Source organism: Halichoerus grypus, chromosome 7, assembly GCF_964656455.1.
Source record: "Halichoerus grypus chromosome 7, mHalGry1.hap1.1, whole genome shotgun sequence".
Lineage (NCBI taxonomy): Eukaryota > Metazoa > Chordata > Mammalia > Carnivora > Phocidae > Halichoerus > Halichoerus grypus.
The window spans coordinates 26,815,676-26,838,091 of NC_135718.1; the positions used below are offsets into that span (position 1 = coordinate 26,815,676).

Below are 22,416 nucleotides of genomic sequence, written 5' to 3' on the forward strand. Positions count from 1 at the left end.
GCCGAAGGCAGCTGCTTAACGACTGAGCCACCCAGGCGCCCCATATTGCACTTTTCTCAGGGCTAAGTATTATTTGGAATCTCAAATTGAGGTTCCAGTTACAGATATGATAAAACATTTCTCAAAAGACAAATATCATATGATCTCACTGATACGACGAATTTGAGAAACAGGACATTTGAGAAACAGGACATGATAGGGGAAGGGAGGGAAAAATGAAACAAGACGAAACGGAGAGGGAGACAAACCATAAGAGACTCTTCTCTCAGGAAACAAACTGAGGGTTGCCGGAGTGGAGGGGGGTGGGAGGGATGGGGTGGCTGGGTGATGGGCATTGGGGAGGGTAAATACTACGGTGAGCACTGGGAATTGTGTAAGGCTGATGAATCACAGACCTGTACCCCTGAAACAAATAATACATTGTATGTTAATAAAAAAAATAAACATTTCTCTAGATCTGATTTGTTCTATTTCTAACTCTGATTATTTTTGTGGTAATTTATCTTTGTAGGTCGGCAGGTTGCACACAGTGGAGCTAAAGCAAGTGTAGTTGATGGGACTCCCTTAGTTGCAGCGCCCTCTTTAAATGCCACAACTGTAGTTACAACAGTTTATCAGGAGCCCATTATGAGCCAGGGAGCAGCCTTGAGTGGTGAGCCTACAGCTTTGACCAAGGAAGAAGAAAAGAAACAGCCAGATGAGGAACCCATGGACATGGTAGTGGAAAAACAAGAAGAAACAGACCACAAGAATGACAATCAAATACTAACTGAAATTGTTGAAGCTAAAATGGCTGAGGAATTGAAACCAATGGACACAGATAAAGAGAGCATAGCTGAATCAAAATCCCCAGAAATGTCTATGCAGGAAGATTGCATTAGTGATATTGCCCCTATGCAGACTGATGAACAGACAAACAAGGAGCAGTTTGTGCCAGGTCCAAATGAAAAGCCTTTGTACACTGTGGAACCAGTGACTTTGGAGGATTTGCAGTTGCTTGCTGACCTATTCTACCTTCCTTATGAGCATGGACCCAAAGGAGCACAGATGTTAAGGGAGTTCCAGTGGCTTCGAGCAAATAGCAGTGTTGTCAGTGTCAATTGCAAAGGAAAAGACTCTGAAAAAGTGAGTATGCTTAATTTATTCTCTTCTCTAGCCTGGGTGGGTCCCCATGCTGATGATATGGAGGAAGCCTTTAATGAGTATAACTCTGAAAATTGACCACATCTTAGAATATGCTCTGTAAAGTGGATGTGGACTCTGCTGATTCTGGTGCATAGAGTTCCATAGTTTGACCTTAGAGTGAGGAACGAAGGAAAGTCATCACAGTTGATAATTTTAGAAATGTTTGTCAGTTTGGGAGACACAGACTTACTGCTTATCTGAAGAGTTTAAGCCCAGTGATCCTTTAATGTTTAGGATATGTTGCAGGTACCTGATAATACAAACAGTTTATAAGTATGTTTTAGGTTATTTTGTTTTTTCTTGCAGTTTTTTGAGTCATATTTTTATTGATCTTCAATAGATTGAAGAATGGCGGTCACGAGCAGCCAAGTTTGAGGAGATGTGCGGACTGGTGATGGGAATGTTCACTCGGCTCTCCAATTGTGCCAACAGGACAATCCTTTATGACATGTACTCCTATGTTTGGGATATCAAGAGTATAATGTCTATGGTGAAGTCTTTTGTACAGTGGTTAGGTAGGTGCACCAGGAATAATCTCTTCCTCAGATATATTGTCCCTTAAAAACGAAAAAAAAAAAAAAAAAGATTATCCCACAGGGAGAAAAATATTTAAGGAATTGACAGATTTCCAACTCTTTAAATTCTTTGCTTAGATTTCTTTCAAAGGTATAGCCATTGTTGGCAAACTTGAGATGCAAGTCTCCGTAAATACATCAAGCACATTGATTTTTCTCCCTTGGGCTAATTCAGCATAAATATCTTTAAAATGTGTTAGAAAAGTACTGACTTTAACTTGCTCTGACTGAATGCTTCCTGGATGGAACCCTGTATAGCACTTTTATCTGATTTGGAGATGAGACACTATGAATTGTGACTGTAAGCTCTCTGCTGCTTGCTGTGTCGTGGTAACATTAATTGCTGTGTTTAACAGAACAATTGCTGAAATGACCTAAGGGGCCTGGCAAGAGGAAGCTATCCTCCCAGCCCTGTGCGCATGCGAGCTTTAGTGGTAGGCTATTCTGGTGCTACTTGGTATTATTTCACATGGCTTTTTCTTTATTCCTCTACCAAGTAATTGGTTTTAGCAGGGGATGAAAATTGCAATCTCCTGAAAATTCTCTCCTTAATTAAATGGACTTCTGTATGTTTCTTTTGAAAACTGATTTTTTTTTTTTTTTTTTGGGAAATTCTCAACAAACTTGGTAAAAAGCACCAGCATGGCCAAGTTTCTCCAGGGACCTCATTTCATTTCCAGGTTTTCAATCCAGCTATAAGGAATATGTAATGGACTTACATACAGCACACAGCAGGCAGCAAGGCTAACTGACATGTCACAGTTTTCATGGTAGTCACAAATACTGTCATGGGTTACTTGGTCTTTGTTGTGAAACAGTTGTGTGAAACATTGTGAGCTCAGATTAAGAGTGGTAGCAATGAGATTTCTCACCTTCTGCCTATATACTTTTGGACTCTTTTTTTTAAAGATTTTATTTATTTGACAGAGAGACACAGTGAGAGAGGCAACACAAGCAGGGGAAGTGGGAGAGGAAGAAGTAGGCTCCCCGTGGAGCAGGGAGCCCGATGTGGGGCTCGATCCCAGGACCCTGGGATCATGACCTGAGCCGAAGGCAGACGCTTAATGACTGGGCCACCCAGGTGCCCCTGGACTCCTAAATATTAAAAAAAAAATAATAGCTTTTCTTTGACACAACTGATTAGCAGTTAAAAGTAGTGTGTCTGTTAGTTTGAAAATAACCTTGAGTTTCTGTGTATTTAGCACAACAGCTAGAGAATTTTTACCTCTTGTTAAAAGGCTCCAAGCACCTCTTTTCTGTGATGTCTGTATTTAGGCTCAGGAAAAACCTCTATATTGGTTATTGGATGACAGCATTTGCCTTCCAGGCTTCTGGCCAGGGAGTTATAATTAAATCTCTTACAGGGATTTAAATCTTAATGTTTCCAGTGTGAAGTCTGGATTCTTGAGCTTGGGAAAGTATCATTTAAAACATTTGATATTTTTTAATTCAAGAATTATTCAAAATTAAATTCTTGATTATATACAGTATTGTTTCTATTTCCTCTCAGGTTTTATTTCTGTACTGTGCAAATATGGGGCAGCTTTCCCAAAGTGTGTAGATAGCTACTGTACGATCTAAAGGTCAGAGCATCTTAGAAGTTTGTTTGTTTTTTTAATTTTATTTATGTATTTGAGTGAGAGAGAATGAGAGCACGAGAGGGAAGAGGGTCAGAGGGAGAAGCAGACTCCCTGCTGAGCAGGGAGCCCGATGTGGGACTCCATCCCAGGACTCCAGGATTATGACCTGAGCCGAAGGCAGTTGCTTAACCAATTGAGCCACCCAGGCGCCCAGAAGTTTTAAATAATTATCTTGGCATCCGCATAGCTTTACAAAAAGCTCATGACAAGGAGAGTATTTTCATGGATCTATAGTAATTTCAGGGAGTTACTGGTTAGAACCCTTTGTTTTCCTCCTCTCTCCAGTCCAGCTGGCATTCAGTCCTTTAAAGAATGTGGCTATGCAGTACTTTTGATTACTAACGACTTCTATTATCTTCTTCCCCATTGTGTACAGATGGGAGAATCCTCAGCACAAGTGTCTACTGCTATTGGATGGACAGCGGCAGATGTTCACAGCGCGTCATGATTAATTAGTTTAAATTGAAAGGTTCTATCTGTGAGGTAGCTCAGATTTAAGGGCAGTAGGCATGAACTGAAGTCACGTTTGCGCAGCGACTGAGGCATTAACCATGTTTTCATTTACACAGCTCTTCGTACATGCAGCTTTTTATTGTAATAGTTGGAAGTGCTAGTTATGTTGTAGTCTCAAAGTGGGGGGTAGGGGAAATTGGCTGATCTTAAAGTTTGAGAGTATAGTATTTTTCTGCAGTGTAAATTTACACTGAGCTATGGAATGGGGCACATTCTCTTAGCCTAAATTTTGACCCTATTTCATATTTATTTTACAAATTTACATATTACGTATGTTTTCTTAAAGCACCCCTACCCCTAAAAAATGACAAACCTGGATATAATCTCTTAATGGGTCTGAATTGTGAACAAAAAAATTGGTTTGCTTTGGGACTGTCTGACTAGCACACTATATCTTGTACTGATGAGACTGTTAACTTGAACAGGAGGTAGAATGCTGTCTTCAAATGGAAAAGAACTATATTGCGCTGCTTTATCTTGTCAGAAGACTAGGCAGGTGATTTTGATTTGGCCTCCAAATACTTGCTTTCAATTATTTCTTGTTGTTAGTTTCCTTTATTGCCTCTGAGGTTGGTTAAGTCGTGACCTTAGTGCTGACTTCTGGACCTTACACCCTGCCACTCTGTGCATGTGTTCAGTGCGCTGCAAAGATTATAATGGTCAGTCAGAAGAGCCAGATACTGTCATACTTTTCAGAAAAGTATGTTTTAGCTCTGGATAAATTAGGAGCATCAGTTGGCTCTCCTTAGCTCTTAGAATTTGTCTGACTGCTATTATTATTAGCCAAGTCTAAATTGGATTGTCTTTGTTAGAAAAAATAGTTTTCATTGTGTTTTGTTGTCAACTTACTGAACAATTTCTTCTGTTTATTCTGCTGACCTTAGTTTTCTGACAAGATTAATCCCCCCCTCCCTCTTTTTCCCTTCCTTACCCTTCCTTGTAATGTAAAATGTGACTTCAGACAGGTTTAATTCCTTCATGGGCTGTGATAATAAAATGTCCTAACCTATTTCCTTCATTTCACTTCATGATTACTGTAATTTCACTACAGAGCAAGCAGCTGGCTTGATTTTTTTTTTTACAGCTGTATCTAGGGAATATATAAACTTGACCCAAACAAACTTGAGACTGACTTCCAATAATTAAAGGGTAGAACTCTTTACAGTGATTATTCATTAATCAGAGGAAGAAACATTGGTATTGAAATTCCATTACAAATTAAAAAAAATTATTATCACAGCCTTGTTCTGAAACCCTGGATTATTACTGTTAGAGAGCTATTTCCACAAAGTGTTTGTTAGTGTGTTGGACGTTTGAGACCCCAGGAAATCCCCTTTCTCGTAACGTTCTCCGCTTGGATCTGATCTCAACAGGGTGTCGTAGTCATTCTTCAGCACAGTTCTTAATTGGAGACCAAGAACCCTGGGCCTTTAGAGGTGGTCTAGCAGGAGAGTTCCAGGTATCAATATGAATTCACAACTGAATTGACATTTTCTTTGTTTTATGAGAAACCTTATGTTGCGCATCAGATGGCTGGAAGGATTGGTCTGCCGAAGGCTTTCTAGTCCCAAATTCAATTTAGTTACATAGCTGGATTTTAAATCAAATTTTCCTCCTCTTTCACAGTAATTTCTGAAGGAGATGCTGCCAATTCCCCCCGCGCCTGCGAAGCGCAGCGGCTCTAGGTATACACTTCACATTGTTTCTTTGCAGGTCGCACACCATTTTAATCTGCGCCCGCAATGCACAATGCGCGCATGCTTGTCTGCCAGTGGAAACTCCATGAGCAAAGAGGATGAATAATTATGCAAGTGAATGGTGAAAGGACTTTTGGATACTTTCCCAATTATTTTATAAATAAAACTTGTACTCTAAAGAACAGCCTGTTAATGAATTTGAACAAAATAAGAAGCTTTTTTGGTGTTGAAATTTGTTCATGGACTTTTCAGGTGCTCTACTTTTCTCCCCCCAACAGGTGCTCTGCTGCGCACAGCAAACTGAAGCGCATTGCTTTGGGAATAAAGCGTCTCCTGGACAGATAACCCTCTTCAGACCAAACCTCTCCTCCTGACATTCTGTTCTGCCATCTTTTAGTACAGAGATGGTCTATATAAGATTGGTTTAAAAAAATAGATTTGTGATACTGGAATAGATTTTTTTTTTTTTTACTATAAATTTAAATCCCCATTAATATGCCACTAAAGCTATGTAACTCAGTTTGGGTAATTTCTATTCAGAAGCACCCCCTTCCCCCAGCAAAGAGGTGTTTATTTTAGTAAAGCATAGTACACCCCTCTTCTTTAGGTCTGCCTGCAGTAGCCAGTTAATGTTAAGTTGGTAATCTGCAGTGCACACCCATTTAAAGAAATGGAGATCTTCCCAACACTAATCCATCTTCTTTTTGTTTCTTCCCACAGCGTTTGCTGCCAATTGATGGGGCAAATGATCTCTTTTTTCAACCACCCCCACTGACTCCTACCTCCAAAGTTTATACTATCAGACCATATTTTCCTAAAGATGAGGTAATTGTCTGTCTACGCACTTGGTATATGGTTATGGTGCTCACTTACTACTTTTCCTTTGAACTCCCTGGTTAAAAGAATCAGTTGTGGTGCTCTCTTTGCAGCAAAATTGGAACGGTCCAGAGACGATTAGCATGACCATGACCCTTGTGCAAGCATGACACACAAATTGTGAAGCGTTCCATATTTTTAATTTTATTAATTTATTTGTTTAAAGATTTTATTTATTTATTTGACAGAGAGAGACACAGCGAGAGAGGGAACACAAGCAGGGGGAGTGGGAGAGGGAGAAGCAGGCTTCCCGCAGAGGAGGGAGCCCGACGCGGGGCTCGATCCCAGGACCCTGGGATCATGACCTGAGCCGAAGGCAGACGCTTAGACTGAGCCACCCAGGCGCCCCTAATTTTATTTTTTTAAAAATTTTTAAAAGATTTTATTTGTTTGAGAGAGAGAGAGCACGAGGGGGGAACATCAGGAAGAAGCAGACTCCCTGCTTGAGCAGGAGCCCCGATGAGGGACTTGATCCCAGGATTTGAGGATCATGACCTGAGCCGAAGGCAGTCTCCCAGCCAACTGAGCCGCCCAGGTGCCCTATGTTCCATATTTTTAAAGGAAAAAAAAAAAAAAAAAGTTCTGTGTCTTCAAAAAGGTACTTTAGGTAGAAAAGTTAACTAAAACATCGAACACAGGAGGGGTGATATTTAAGGAAGAACCTGATAAAGAACTTAGTCTCATAACATCTTGAGCTAAGTCCTTTAAGTCCTCTTTATGAAAATCAGCTAAATTGTATTTAGAGTTGGAATTAATCAGTGTGTCCAAATGATACGTTGTCCTTGACTGATTTTCTCTATTAGTAATTCTGTAATTTTCAGTTGTGAAGTATCAATAGGCTGTTGATAATCAGCTTACAGGAAACAGCAAGTCTGTTTAAAGACTAACATGTTTAAAACATTTTGGACATACACAAAACAGAGGCTCAACAGCATTATTTGCTGCATTTTGAATTCACTGCTTAACTACCTAAAACTATCCCCTGTGAAGCAGTTCTCTGTGTTTCCTATAACCATACTGTTTTCTACTGATCCTAACAAATACGATTCTGTAAATAAATATTTAACAAAGCCAAGTGATATTTATGACAGGCCAGGCATTTTGTTATTCCCTATACTAGAAGTCTAGTCTAACTTATGAGTCTATTGTTAAATTCTGTTGCTGTATTTCTTGCTTTGTTGCTTAACTAGATTATATTTTCAGGCTTCCGTGTACAAGATTTGCAGAGAAATGTATGACGATGGAGTGGGTTTACCTTTTCAAAGTCAGCCTGACCTTATTGGAGACAAGTATGTGATGAAGTATTTGGATTTGTTGGATTTGGGAGTAGCATTTCATAGCCAGGTTTATCAGGTTGAGGGGAAGTGATGACTAGAAATAAAGTTTCCTAGAAATCCCACTTTAGTTTTAATAAAATTTGAATATATTAAAGGGTATTTTCAGTTTCTTCTTACACCAGATGTAGTTTCCATAGATTGCCATTCAAGTACATTAGACCTACATCACTGAAGTCTAAAGTTTTGTGTTAGAAACTCATTCTGCCCTCTTTTCTTCTGAGCAGGTTAGTAGGAGGGCTGCTTTCCCTCAGCCTGGATTACTGTTTTGTCCTAGAAGATGAAGATGGCATATGTGGTTATGCCCTGGGCACTGTAGATGTGACCCCCTTCATTAAAAAATGTAAAATTTCCTGGATTCCCTTCATGCAGGAGAAGTATACCAAGCCAAATGGTGACAAAGAACTCTCTGAGGCTGAGGTAATAACAGGTTTAGAGATTATACTACAGTAATTTTTCTTAAATGAAGTAAGCAGATACATTGTAAAATCCCAGTGCTTTCTAAATTTCCTGTAAAAAAGAATTCTTGCCGCTGATTCTTAAGTGTGATACTTTTTTTTTTATATCAGACCTTTTTTTTTTTAAGAGATTTATAATTAATTTATTAGAGAGCATGTGTGAGCGGGGGGCGCGGGGTGGGGGGAGAGCAGAGGGAGAAGGACAAGCAGAGCCTGTTCCCAGAGCGGAGCCTGACACAGGGCTGGATCCCATGACCCCTGAGATCTCGACCTGTGCCGAAATCAAGAATCAGATGCTTAACCAACTGAGCCACCCAGGCGCCCCCCCACTTAAAAAAAAAAAAAAAGATTTATTTATTTTAAGGGGTAGGGGCAGAAGGAGAGAATGACTCCCCACTGAGCGTGGAGCCCATTGGTTGCAGGGGCCATGGGACACTTGGGGCTCAATCCCATGATCTGAGTTGAAATCAAGAATCAGACACTTAACTGACTGACCCACCCAGGGGCCCCCTTAAGCATGGCATTTTCCATTGTTCCCTCAGCATGATGGAGTTTTTTTATTTGGAAGTGTTATAATACTTCCTCAAGTAAAAACAAAATATAGACAGAGAACCTTTTTTTTTTTCCTCCCTGTTTTGAAGCACCAAACTTAAATGGTCTCTTCTTTGGGGACTCAGGGCAAGTTTAGGTAATTAAAATCTCTCATTTGCTTGGTTGTCAGGCTCACTTGCCTTCTCAGTAATGTATTTTTCATTGTAATAAAAAAATAATAGGGGTGAGCTGCTCTGAGAGTCTGTTTTCAGATACGAGCACTTTTTTTTTTTTTTTCCTTTAAGTAAGCTCCACGCCCAGCATGGAGCCCAGTGCAGGGCTTGCTCTCATAACCCTGGGATCAAGACCTGAGCAGAGATCAAGAGTCAGATGCTTAACCAACTGAGCCACCCAGGCGCCTCCAGATAGGAGTACTTGTCATATGTCAGCCCTGTCCCAACTTCAGTGAATTTTTCCTCTACAGTTACAGATATACATCAGCATATATATATATTTAAAAATAGTTCCTTTTTGATAATGTTTATGCTCAATAAATACTTTTAGATACATATTTGGAACCTTCTTTTTGTGACATTTACCTTTTTTCTTCCATGTTGTTCCTCTTCCCCTTTTCTGAAATTCTTTACTTCTCTTCCCCATACAAATGTACTTATATTCTCTTACAGTTTATTACCACTTTTTACCTTCTGCCCCTAGCCAGATGGCTGTGTAATAAGAGGGTGGTGTGGATGGCCTCACTTACTCGGAATTACATAGATATTATAACTACAGCGTACTGATGATTGAGCTGTTGATGTTTTACTGTTTCAAATCTGATAATTACAGTTTTCAGCACAGGAACATATAAAGAATAACCAGGGTGTCTACTACATTTTTTACATGCACATTTGGTGCAAGCAATAGAAACTTAAATTTTTTAAAAATTTTAAATATTTTTAGATTTAGCAAAGATAATACAGAGTTCCTATATGCCCCTCACCCATTTTCTACATTTGTCCAAGTCTTAAGAAACCAACTTTAGTGCATTATTATAAATTACACATTTTATTCACCTCTTTTTCCACTAATGTCCTTTTTTTGTTCCAGGATCCAATCCAGGATACCACATTACCTTTAGACAAACTTTTGAAAACAAAAATGCTAGAGTTATAAGCTAATTAATTCTTCATGTGATAATTACATAATGACGAAGAGTTATTGAATGTTGTTCTCCTTTTCCTATTGCTGGGTTCTATAGTTGGGATATAGATACATAATGACTATCTGCTAAAAGTCAAGAGATCTTTCAAATTTTTACAGAAAATAATGTTGAGTTTCCATGAAGAGCAGGAAGTGTTGCCAGAAACTTTCCTTGCCAACTTCCCTTCTCTGATAAAGATGGATATTCACAAAAAAGTAACTGACCCAAGTGTAGCCAAAAGCATGATGGCTTGCCTCCTGTCTTCACTGAAGGCTAACGGTGAGTACGTTATTTGTGTAGTTGCTGGTGTTTGGGCTAAGTGGGGACAGGATAAAAAGTAAATTACGGTGAATTTACATTCCCTTCCCCACCATTTATGGTTTGGCTTCTGAATTATTAGTGGTGTGAGCATTGCATGTGTATTAATAATTGGAAAATGCTCCTTTTTTACACTATAAATGCTTGTTTTGAGCTCCGTTGAAATGAGACATGAACACATTGAGGTTAAATTTATTTTGCCAGGAGACTCACTATGATAATTGAAAATTAAATGAACCTTGGGGAGAAACTTCATTTAGGAATGCAGAGTTGCCAATTTTTTTGAGTTTGTTTGCCAAATTCAACCTTCAGAAATACTTTGCTTTATATTAGTGGTATGAAAACTTTTTCTGTAAAGGGCTGGATAATAAATACCCTAGAGTTTAATTAATTAATTAATTAATTAATTAATTTATTTTTAAAGAAGATAGTAGGAAGGGAAAAAAGGGGGAAATTATTTTATTTATTTATTTATTTATTTTAAAGATTTTATTTATTTATTTTGACAGAGAGAGAGACAACGAGAGAGGGAACACAAGCAGGGGGAGTGGGAGAGAGAGAAGCAGGCTCCCTGCTCAGCAGGGAGCCCGGGATCATGACCTGAGCCGAAGGCAGATGCTTAACGACTGAGTACACTCTATGTCCAGTGTAGGGCTTGAACTCAAAGTCACATGCTCTACCTAGTGAGCCAGCCAGATGCCCCTATATATATTTGTTTTTTACACCTTTAAGAAGTGTAAAAAACTATTTTTAGTTCTTGTGCAATACAAAAATGGATGGCTTGTTTGAGACCATGTTTGAGACCAATCCTTAGAGGGTCGTTGATACATGGGAATGCACTTATTTGCATCTTTGTATCATTTGAGTCAGTGGTGTCCCCTTTGTGGAATAATTTAAACAACTCTGAAGATAGCATAATTCTCAGTGTTGTGCTTTGGACAGAATCACGCAGGTATATGAGGTATGTCTTAGAATATACAACATACTCTGATTATATTGGCTTGTGACGTAGGCTGGAATGGCCTTTGCCCTGTGGGCCCTTCAAAGGTACTTTATATTAAAAACATTAAACAGGGGCGCCTGGGTGGCTCAGTTGTTAAGTGTCTGCCTTCGGCTTAGGTCGTGATCCCAGGGTCCTGGGATCGGGCCCCGCATCGGGCTCCCTGCTCCGCGGGAAGCCTGCTTCTCCCTCTCCCACTTCGCCCTGCTTGTGTTCCCTCTCTCACTGTGTCTCTCTCTGTCAAATAAATAAATAAAATCTTAAAAAAAAAAAAAAAAAAATTAAACAGAGGTATTCTTTGCCTTGCTCCATGTATTTTATTTTGAGGTTTCTTAGCCTTTTCCTCAAAAGATTTTCTTTCTGGGGAAGAGTTTCACTGACAGTTGAATTTTTTTTACATTGAGGTATTTTTGACAGTTAAGAATTGTATATATTTAAGGTGCACAATTTGATGATTTGAAATCGTGAATAATCACATTCAAGCTAGTTTAACATATCCATCACTGAAGATAGTTGCCACTGCAATATTTGGTATTGATAAATATTAATATTCATTGAATATTAATATGAATTTTAAAAATTGTGTTATGAAATTTAGGAGCTGTTATAGACAAGTTCTACTATCATCTATTTGAAATATATTAAAAATTCATCACAATTCCTAGCCATGATTCGAACTGACCTTTACATTTTTGAATATTTGTTTTATTTCTAGGCTCCCGCGGGGCTTTCTGTGAAGTGAGACCAGATGATAAAAGAATTCTGGAATTTTACAGCAAGTTAGGCTGTTTTGAAATTGCAAAAATGGAAGGATTTCCAAAGGATGTGGTTATACTTGGTCGGAGCCTGTGACATTTGTTGGCACTTTGAACTGTCCAAAAGTCTCTTAACTTCACCTGGTGGGTGGTGGTTGGGGTCTTCATACAGTTGAGCCTCTGGAATGGCAACAAATCAGCCAATTGGGATTGGAAACGAAGACTGTGTAAAACTCACCAATCACACTTTGAGATTACTCACTGGTTGGAAGATAGTATTGATGCAAATCCTGTTTGAAACAGATGTGGGCCTCCTTTCTGGGTCTTGTGTTAGGTGCCAAGACCTCTACATGGGCTTATAGGGAGGGGGTCTTCAATAAATATAGTCAGCACTGTGTTCTGCATCCAGTGTGGTTGCATTTCTCATCTAATAAGAGTAATCAAAATCATTTGTCATCCTCTTTGGCTTATTGAATGAAATGTCTTTCATTCTTTGGGGACATGTCAGAAATGAGAAAGATTTAGTAGGTTTCAGAGGCTTCAGGGTAGAGATTCCAAGTGGGATGATTGTTGGCATAGTTTTAAGCTGAATAAATGATTTTAATTTGGGGCAGTTTTTCTGCTCTTTGTAAAGCCATGGCCAATTGTCTCTTGTAGTGACCATTGGTTCAGGCATGTTGTGCTTTTGTAGGGACAAATGTGCAGTTGTTTGTGGCAAAAGCTTAAAAATGGCAAACTTGTAAATTTTTGTATATAAACTAGTTGTAACCTGACTTTTGTGTTCACTGTTTTTGTAATTTTTTTTCCTTTTGAAAATGAAAGGGTGTGGTTCAGGATGGCACTTTGAATAATGTAAATCAGTGGAAGATGGATTTTCTTTACTTTTCCCTTTGTTTGTTTTTTGGGTTTTTTTTGTTTTTTTTTTTAGAAGTTTTATTATTTTTGAAGTGCCTCCCACCTAGGGCTAGGCCATGACCACTTTGGGTACGAGAGCCTAACTTCATGGGACTCAATCTGTTGCAAGGTGCAGTCACTTCTGGAAATTAACCTCGATGCAGGTCAGCATGTGAAATGTTAGTTTTGACATCTGTCAAGTAGGGTTCAGGGACTGATTGGTCCCATATGCCCTGAGATCAGTTGTCCTTTAATGTCAAGACCTGTTACAACTGGTTTTATTAAATCAGAGTCTTTAATTCTTGCATGTTTGTATCTAATTTTTAAAAGAAACAATGAGCACACTTTAACCAATGACTTATGGTTACCCTTTTCTTTTTTCCTTTAACCACAGATTCTGAAAGCTCCATGTATTTTGATTTAGATTTGGTGTTTTTAGGGGTTCTGAGCATGAGGCTAGCAGGTAATCTCTGCAGGATTCATTTTTTCATCATGGCTGGCTGACTTTTCCATGGATTCAGAACAGTATTTTGTTATCTTGCTTCCCTGCAGTTTTGTTAAATCGGCTGTTTTACTTTGATCTGAGGTGGGAGGGGCAAGGAGAAGGAAACCTGAAACATTTTCCTTCATGAAGTTCCTTCAAGTGTGGGCTTGGAATCTTATCTTAAAGCATTGTACCTAGTGGTATCTAGTGACTTTCAACGAGGGCCTGTGAGTGTGCACTGAATTTGTAAGATGAAGGGAGGGGAAGAAGGAGACCTCTTCATTTTCAGGGTAGAAACCTTTAACTGATAGAAGGGTATGATGTTGGAAAGCTGGAACCAAGTTTGCATTTTCAAGGGCTCTAGGGGGAAGGGAAGATCTCTACAAAATACTGTTTAAAACAGCTTAGTGCCACTTGGTTGTCTCTTTAAGTACATGTTGTACACTAGTAGACAGTTCTAGCATTTATCTGGAGGATTTCAGGGTCAATCTATGGAATCAGGATTTTTAGCAAGTTTGCTTGTGGTTTTATCTTGGCTTATAATAATCATTTGGCTGGTCTTCTGGTCATAGATGCTAACTATGAAACCGATGTCCAGGCCTATACTTTCATCACTCTAGGATGGTAAAGTGCTATGCTCTCTTCTATGGTTATGAATATTTATTAAGGTTGGAATGACATTTCATTGATTGTTTAGATCACAGCTCAGTTCCTGTAGAAAACGAACTGTAAAACTATCTGAAGACCATGCAAGAGGCAAAATAAAACTTGAAGTGAATGTGTGTGGTGGTGTACTGTGTAAACCTACTTCTTGTTCCTGCCTGGTACCTTTTCTCCTGCCTTTCATGCCTCACCTATAAGCAAGTATTCACAGCTGTTCCAAGTTAGGGGCTGCATCTTCCCATTCCCATCTTCAGCAAAAACACTTCCTTCCAGATTTTCCTCAAGGCAAGCAAGGTAAAAGATGAAAGTAGACTAGTCTTGGCCAAGCCACCCTCTTCCCACAGTTAACAGCCTGGGCGTGAGTTAGGGCAGCTAGTTTGAATGAGTTCCCTTAATCTAGTGGGATAAGGAGTACAGTTTCAGTTTATCAGATTCTTTGGTCAAAAGGTGAATGATGGGGGTTGGAGAGTTGCCCTGCACAAACTATGTGACAGAGGAGTGTAAGGTGGAAGGATGTTTTGGGTTGATTCGTAATAAGCTCCAAAACGTGCCTGCCAGGAGTAGCATCCCCAAATCTGATGTGATATCCTTTGCTAGCAAGCTCCCGCATCAAGGCAGCATCTGAAGCTTAATAAAGCTATGCCTTCTGGATAGTAAACTTAAGGTCGTTAGAGCAGGAAGGATACTACTAGGAAGAGGACCGAGTAGTTCAAATAGAAAATACCTCTAGCTGAAAAGTCTTTCAGGATCCTCGGCTCTCTTGGAGCAAAGGCAAATAGCGTGATTCCTCTGCTTTCATAAGAAAAGCGCTGCCCTGAAATTCGCCTTTACAAGGGGAGTTGGAAATGTTTACACTTTTGTATCTATTCTCCCTTTAACGAAAGCTTACCTGGATCGGGGAAGTGGAGACAGCAGAGGGTGAGAGGAACTAGAGAAAATGGAGGCAGGAGCCACCTTCGGGAGCCGTGGTCATGGAAATAAGCAAGGGTATTAACATTAAAAAGAAAAATCCATGCTTCTGTGATGTTACTCCCCGCAGTCCCGACACAACGGTCTGACCAGAGGCCGGACGGGCTCCCCAGGACCGGTTGCGCCCCGCTCCCTTCTCTCTCAAACGCCAGCGGCTCCTTTAATAGGCGGGGCCGGAGCCAGCGACGAGTCCCACCGCTTCGTACGTGTCGGGGGCGGAGTTCCCAGACGGCCCTTGCAGCATGGCCGCCGGCGCCGCCGCCGCCTTAGCGTTCCTGAGTCAGGAGAGCCGAGCCCGGGCCGGAGGGATCGGGGGTCTGCGGGTCCCGGCTCCGGTCACGATGGACAGTTTTTTCTTCGGTATTGAAGAAAGGAGGGGATGAAGGTGGTGCTGGGGCGGTTGGGCAGGGCTGAACAGGAGTGCAACGTGGGTGAACACGACGTGGGTGGGGGCGAAGGGGGCCCCCCCGCACGCTGCAGCCCAAGCGGAAGGGGGCGGTGCGACCCCTTCTCCTTCTGTGCAGGGAGGGGCCCAGGGCCGAGTGCCCCAGGTGTTCCTAAGAAGTGGGCCCGTAAATGGCCGGTCTGACCTTGGCTACACGTGACAGAGGTTTGGTGGAACGCTCAGACACACACTGTTACCTCTTCCAGGCTGTGAGCTCTCCGGCCACACCCGCTCTTTCACCTTCAAGGTAGAAGAAGAAGATGATTCGGAGCATGTGCTGGCTTTGACCATGGTGAGGGGCGGGGAAGGGTGGTGAAGAGTTGGTCCAGAGCAGGCAACTCGGGGGGCCTCCAACTGTCCCCCCAATCCCTTTTACTGGGAGTCACCTCTTCCTGACCCCCACATGGGCGATTCCCTGGCTAGGTGATCCGGGGACCACTGGGGCGGGGCAAGTTCTAGGGTAGATGCCTCCACTTGTGGTGCCAACCCTTGTTTGGGGAGACCCAGAGGCCCTGTGTACCCTTCCCAGCTCTGTCTCACTGAGGGGGCCAAAGATGAGTGTAATGTGATAGAAGTCGTGGCCAGGAATCATGACCACCAGGAGATTGCAGTCCCTGTAGCCAACCTCAAGTTGTCCTGCCAACCCATGGTGAGTTCCCCTGCCATGCTGGGTGATGGAGGTGGGGGGTAGGGCTAGGGGTGGGGGTGAGGAATTGAGGACTGAAGGACTAACTCATCACGAGGTTGGGCGGGCCAGGCCTTCATCCTTGTCTTCCTTCCAGCTCAGTTTGGATGACTTCCAGCTCCAGCCACCTGTAACCTTCCGCCTAAAGTCAGGTTCTGGCCCTGTGCGGATCACTGGGAGGCACCAGATTGGTGAGAGCCCTCTCCTTTGCCTCTAGTGGATTCTCCATCAGGTCTCCCCCACTGCTTCACACTCCTGCCCCATCCCAGCCTTATCTCCTAGTGCAGGTCCCATACAGGCTATACCCTCCACTTTCTGTCCTACTCGAGCCTACCTCCTGCATAAAACCTGTCCCAACTTCTCCACCTCCATTAATGTGGTCTCCTTTAGCTCTCTGTCATCTTAGTATCTGAGGTTCTTCCCACCTAGATCATAAGCTCTGGGAGGTCAGGGTCCCTGCAAGCCTGGCACCACAGGGCATGAATAAATGACATATGGTATGAAGGGGGTCTGGCTTGAACCTCCTCTTTCTTTACTGCTTACATTTCCACCAGTTACTATAAGCAATGACGTTTCTGAGGAAGAAGAGAGTGAAGAAGAAGGTAGTGAGGAGGAGGAAGCTGAGTTGTGCCCCATCCTGCCTGCCAAGAAGCAGGGGGGTAGGCCCTAGCCTCCTTGGTGAGTTGGGGGAAGGGGTCCAGCAAGGTCTGGGATGAAGTAGGACAAGCAGGTGAAGGCCTAGATGCTGACCCCTTGTTTGCTCTTCTCAGGTCAGCTAGCTACATGTGCCATGCACCATGTTCCTGTACAAGTTTCAAGAAATTTAAATGTGTCTTCTCCGTTGAAGAGGATGGGTGGGTGGGTGGGGTCTTGGGCTGGTGCTAGGAGAGAGGGTGGTCCTATCCCTCATAGAGCCCTGGTATTTTTCTAATCTTATGCCCTACCTGGGACTTCCCTTTTCTCCAGGATTGGGAGGAACTCTGAACTTCTGTCCTCACCCTCTCTCCCCACTTGCCTATGAGATTGGAGATCAGCATCTGAAGCTCAGGACTGCACATTTTTAATACTTTTTACATTTTTGGATAAAGGTTGAAATAAAGTGATGTGGAGTTTTTTGCAACTCATTTGTGTGGCTTCTTTACCTGCTGGTGTGGCATTCCCCTAGGGACCACCAGGTGGCACTGTGGCAGCATCGAGGGTGGCCCTGGGCCTGGGGAGGGTGAAGAAATGTGGGATCCTGCTATCCCTAGGACCCCGGGGGCAGGCCAGGCCTGGGCCCCAACTGCCTTGCTAAAAGAGGACCTCCCAACACCAAGCCCATTCCCAGTCCCTACAGGTGGGGGAGGGCCATCCCAGGAGGTTATCAGCATCCAAACAAGGGGCTTGGGCCTCTGTCAGCACTCAGGCTGATGGGCAGGGGGGCAGATAAGGGGGCTTAAGCAGTCCAAGGAATGTGCATCCCTAGATCCACGAAGGGGCTCAGGCCCTGAGAGGGCCTGTGAGGGGTAGGGCAGAAGCCAGTCTTTACTCCTCCTTCCAGTCTTACAGGCTGTCTCTGAGCGGGTCTGGGCCCTTAGAAACCTGATTCCGGGGGCCAGATGGAGGGGGCTGGCCAGATTGGGTGACAGGGAAACCAGAATCCGGGTGGCCTGGCATATGGGGGCAGAGAGGGGCTCCTGGGATTCAGCCTCCTGGGCTAAGGGGTTCCTGATTCCCAGCACATTGCCTGGTCTGGGGGTCTCTGGTGCCCGTAATCAGGTGTTCTGAGGTTTGACTGCTGCTATGCCAGGAAGAGAAAGGGAAGTACCTGGTGTGAGCATTCGTGTGTATGTGACCAACTCTGGGGTCAGCAGTTCAGCAGCTGTGTTGATGTGGGGTGGGGGGCGCGTATTTCAGTGTCCCACATACAAACAAACAAACAAGAGGTTAACTCCTGAGACAGCCTGGGGCCAGACATGCTGAGGATGGACAAAGTACAGTGCCTGGTGGGGTGTGGGGTGGTAGGGCCAGGCCCACTCCCTCCCACACTGCCTGCAGGGCAAATGAGTGAACAAGTGGGAGGGGTCCCTAGGTAACCCGAAGAGGCTGGTATTGGGGCAGGTAAGGTAAACTTTGGGGAGTGTCCCACAACACGGAAAAGCATTCCCACTTCAACACACATCCCTGGAGTAGGTTCCCCCCTCCCCGTGGTGAGGAGCTCTAACTTCCCTTTTCTCTCAAGTTGAGGATGAAGGAAGGTGATTTCTCTCTGTGTTGCAGTGATCGGGGTCGCAGGCCCCTTTCTCCTCTCCAGGAGGGCTTTGCTGAAGTGCTTCCATCCGGAACCAGCGTGGTGGGCCGACCAGGCTCCAGACCATTCACCTTCCTGTGGCAGGGGTCCCGAGGGAGGGGGCATTGCAGCTAGCGCCCTCTGGTGGGCGAGATTGAAACCGCCTTTGGCCGTGGGTTCCCCACGCCGCCTTGCAGGGGGGCTACGTGAGTGATCTCGCCCGTGAGTGGCCTGGGGTGCCGAAGTTTAGGCAGAAAGCGAGGAGTAAGTCACTGAGGCTGACTGTATTGGTTCTTTGATTGATTGATTGATTGATTCGTTCGCTAGAAGAGCTCTTGTTATGGCCCTTCTCTTCTTCCTCTCACCCATAACCTCCAGAGGCCTCGGCACGTGCTTGGTTGGGGGCGCGGGAGACTGGCTGAGTGCAGCGAAAAGTCATCTCTGGGGGAAGCCTCCCCAACCCACCCATCTACGCCCTGTGCGTGGCCCAGCTCGGACATTTACCCCCTGCGAAGCCGCTGAGCGATCATTGTAAGCCTTGACTGTTTGCTGGGTGGCTCTCCCCGCGACCCAGGCAGGTGCCGAGCGCGCTCCTGCCCGCAGTAGGGGCCCAATCCACATCTTCCCCTTCTTGCAGGACTTTCCCGGCCCGAAGGGGCGCCCGGCCGACAGAGCTGGGAACTGTTTTTTCTCCCTCTCCGCCCCGCCTCTCGGTGCCCGTTCTGTCGGCTCAGCGCACAGTAGGAGCACTGCCAGTTCGCTTTGGCCCGGAGCACTGAGGGATGAAGGCGTCCGCCGGGGTTTGCAGACTGCTGGAGGACGGGCAGGCCTGTATTCGGGGGGCGAGGGAGACGACTCCCAGGCAGCGGCCCCAAGTGCTTAACGTAGTCTCGGCGATTTGCATTTGAACAGTCGGTGGAGAGTCGGCGGCGCTTTGAACGCCAGGCGCCGGAGGCGCGCAGGGGAGCTCTCGGCAGTCCGGGCGGCCCCGCGCCGGCTGGTGTGGATGTGAGGGGCCCAGGGTGGGCCGGGCGCGAGGGATGCGTTCGGAAAGAGGCTGAAGGTGTGTGTTTGGGTCCCTGCGAGGGCGTGTTTGCGGAGAGGGGCTGTTTGTGTTGGCGAGGAGTGTGTGTTTGTGTTTGCAGGAGGCGAGGGTGAGGGTGTGTGTGTGTGTGTGTGTGTGTTTGCGGAGTGTGGGGGCGGCCGGGAAAGGTGGCCGGGCTGTCACTCAGCGATCAGGTTGACAGGCGCTCCCTCATCAGGGCTGGGGAGCTCTGATTGCAGATTCGAGGAAACAAAATAGCAATTGTAATTACGGGGCTTTGATAAGATAAAGGAAGGAGCGAGCTGGCCGGGAAGGGAGCAAGCGAGGGAGGGAGAGAGTGGCCTGCTGGGGCCCCGACGGAATATTTGCATCTGTCACTCACCGGGCGTGCCGGGGCGGTGCCGGCGCCCTACGTGAGGGTGTCCCCATCTGCTCCCTCCTCCCTCCCCCCACACCCCCACCACAAGACATAGACTTTTGGGGAGATGAGAAGAATCTCTAAAACTGATGAGGGTTCATTTCGGGGGAAGTTCTCAAAATGTAAAGGAATTCTGTCCTATAGAAAGGCCCCTTGATAGAGGTTAAAGTGTATACTAAAACCTTGACCTCCACACTTTTAGGTCCCAGGACGCCCATCTCTTCTGGGGACTGGGTTAAGATCATTGAGGCTCAGCTCAGGGACTTCAGAACCAGGGTTGTGGGAGCTCCAGAACCAGGGTTGGACCTGAGTCAGCTGCTCTCTGGCCTCCATCCCCGCCCCAGGGAAGGGCTAGTGCCCAGAGTGACTCCAGTTGTGGCTCCAAGACTCTGCACACTGAGCATGGGCTAGACTGCCCTGACTCCGGCCCGGGTCCTGCTCCACGCTGTTCTCATCAGACTGTTTTCAGAGGGCTGAGTCCCCAGTGGGGAGAAGGCCCTTCCCACCCTCTGCTCTCCATCTCTCCACTCACTCATTCATTCATGCACACAAATAAACATTTTCAGGGGCCTACTATGTGCAGGGCATGCATTTAAGATGGTGAGCATCCTGCCTGATTGCAGCAGTAGAGCTGGGGGGGTGGAGACTCGGCAAGCAGCCTGCAGGCCTCTAAGACAGAGGACAGTAAAGAAAAGAACTGGTTTGGGCTGTGGGCACCAGAGCCCACCTCACCTGTCTCCCTTCTAATGGGCTCACCTCTTAGTGGGGTTGAGAGGAGACAGTGCAAGTCCAGCCTTTAGCAAATACGAGTGCTCAATAAATAGTGGTGCTTATGATTATTATCCGAAGGCAAGTCTTCCTGGGGAAGCCACTCCTGGGCTGAGGTCTAAAGGCTCAGCCAGTTTCTTCATTGTTCATTCATCAAATGCCAACTGCAGAACAACCCTGCCCAGCTCAGTGCCATGAGCTGCAAGTTCCGATCTAAAAGACGTGGTCCTTGCCGGGAGGTCTGTGTGTGCAAGAGCCAGAAGAGTGAACAGACTCCTGGAGCGGGGGGTGGGGGGACACGGGACAGGTAGGCTCAGGGAGTCTCCTTCTCTGAGGAGGGATGAGGTCTTGAGACAAGTCCTCTGACTGTTCTCCCATCTATGCATTGCTCAGTGTTAGCATTATGGCTGGGAGTAGGAACAGGTGGGGCATCGGGACAGGTGAAGCACGGAGAGAGGGGAGGTAGGCAGAACTTGATTGTACTGCTGGGCAAGGACCTGCCTACTGCCCCTGGCCTAATAGCTTCCCAGGACCACCCCAACCCCTCCAGTCCAAGCCCCAAGGACATGGGGTGCCAGTGGGGCAGGGGAGGTCATGGGTGGATGCAGCAGCTGGGTAGGGCATCAGTGGCTCAAGCTGCTCCTCAGTAGTGTCAGTCCCAGGGCGTCTCTGCCCACCCAAGCTGCTGCCAAAGAAGCACCATGGCTCAGGGTTTCCAGAAGCCTCTGGGGGGAAGCAATGAGGGGCTGGGAGAGGCTTAGACACTACTTCCTTCGGGGACCCCCCCCCATGCTTGACACAAAGCGCCAGTCCACGTCTAGTCCAGTAGGTGTGTAAATGCCTCAGTGCACAAATACTGAGGCTCAGAGAGGGAAAGGCAAGGCGGCCTGGATCTGAGTCTCTTCTCCAGGAAAAGCAGCTCACAGTCGTTATTTTTGCCCCCTCCGCCTGCTGCTCTGGGAGGGCGGCAGCGACTATAGGTCCTGCCAGGGACCCACAAGGGTGGCTCATGGTGCCTCTCAAGCTTCAGGTTAGTGTGTGGGGGACGGACGCAGGGGTGAAGGTGATAGTAAGGGAGGGGACATTCCTCGCTCTCAGGGTCTTTTTGGAGACGGGGCGAGACAGAAGAGACCCGCAGCAAGGGTTACTCAGCAGAAAGGCGGGGGTGGGGGTTCGGGTCCCCGTCGCAGGGAGCTCACAGCCATTCCCTCCCGCGTCAGCGGCCACTTCCAGGGGACACACAGGGCCGAAGCACACAGTAGGTGGCTCAGAGACCCGCCGCCTAGTCTGAGGCATAAGCGGACCCGGCCCCACGGTGGAGACTTGGCACCTTCCGACCCCGGCGCACCCGCGGTCCAGGAAGCCCAAGCCCGAGGCGCCCCCCCACCCCCCATCCCCGCGGGTCCAGACCCCTAGAGCGCGCAAGGGGTCAGCCCCGGGATGGGGGGGAGGCGTCCCCACCGGCCGCCCCCCGCCCCTCCCGCGGTCCTCAGACCCCTCCCCTAGCCCAGACCCCCAATCCCAGACCCGCCGGCCGCCCCGCCCCGGTCCGCCCCGCCCCCGCCCCGGGCTGCGTCCGGGCCCCAGCTCCCAGCCGGGGGCTGCGGGCTCCGGCCGCCCGCCCCGCGCTCCCCCCTCGCGCCCGGTGCGGCGCCCCCCGCCCCTACCCCTCCCCCTCCCTTCCCACCTACCC

At 45.9% G+C, this 22,416-nt stretch overlaps 2 protein-coding genes and 1 pseudogene across 4 annotated transcripts in view; all 3 read left to right on the plus strand.

The window, feature by feature from the left end:
* OGA (O-GlcNAcase) overlaps nt 1-14,239 on the plus strand; it is a 28,337-nt gene extending 14,098 nt beyond the window's left edge. The window contains exons 9-16 of the mRNA XM_036086190.2: nt 512-1,125; nt 1,526-1,700; nt 5,287-5,372; nt 6,331-6,435; nt 7,690-7,775; nt 8,048-8,240; nt 10,130-10,289; nt 12,044-14,239. Coding sequence (XP_035942083.1) covers nt 512-1,125; nt 1,526-1,700; nt 5,287-5,372; nt 6,331-6,435; nt 7,690-7,775; nt 8,048-8,240; nt 10,130-10,289; nt 12,044-12,180 — 1,556 coding nt within the window. The 3' untranslated portion in view covers nt 12,181-14,239. The remainder of the gene's footprint in view (nt 1-511; nt 1,126-1,525; nt 1,701-5,286; nt 5,373-6,330; nt 6,436-7,689; nt 7,776-8,047; nt 8,241-10,129; nt 10,290-12,043) is intronic.
* Nucleotides 6,518-6,626, plus strand: LOC118532287 (U6 spliceosomal RNA; annotated as a pseudogene).
* A 1,055-nt stretch (nt 14,240-15,294) lies between the features above and the next one.
* On the plus strand, nt 15,295-17,343 carry NPM3 (nucleophosmin/nucleoplasmin 3). Of its 3 annotated transcripts, none has more exons than XM_036086205.2 (6): nt 15,295-15,453; nt 15,745-15,830; nt 16,068-16,187; nt 16,321-16,414; nt 16,778-16,901; nt 17,190-17,343. In XM_036086205.2, exons 1-5 carry the CDS (start codon nt 15,336-15,338, stop codon nt 16,891-16,893), a joined length of 534 nt encoding a protein of 177 aa, XP_035942098.1. In that variant the 5' UTR covers nt 15,295-15,335; the 3' UTR covers nt 16,894-16,901; nt 17,190-17,343. The 3 variants fall into 3 exon arrangements, with proteins under 3 accessions (XP_035942098.1, XP_035942107.1, XP_035942118.1); XM_036086214.2 differs by lacking the exon at nt 17,190-17,343 and adding an exon at nt 16,994-17,073; XM_036086225.2 differs by lacking the exon at nt 16,778-16,901.
* The last annotated feature ends 5,073 nt before the right edge of the window (nt 17,344-22,416 follow it).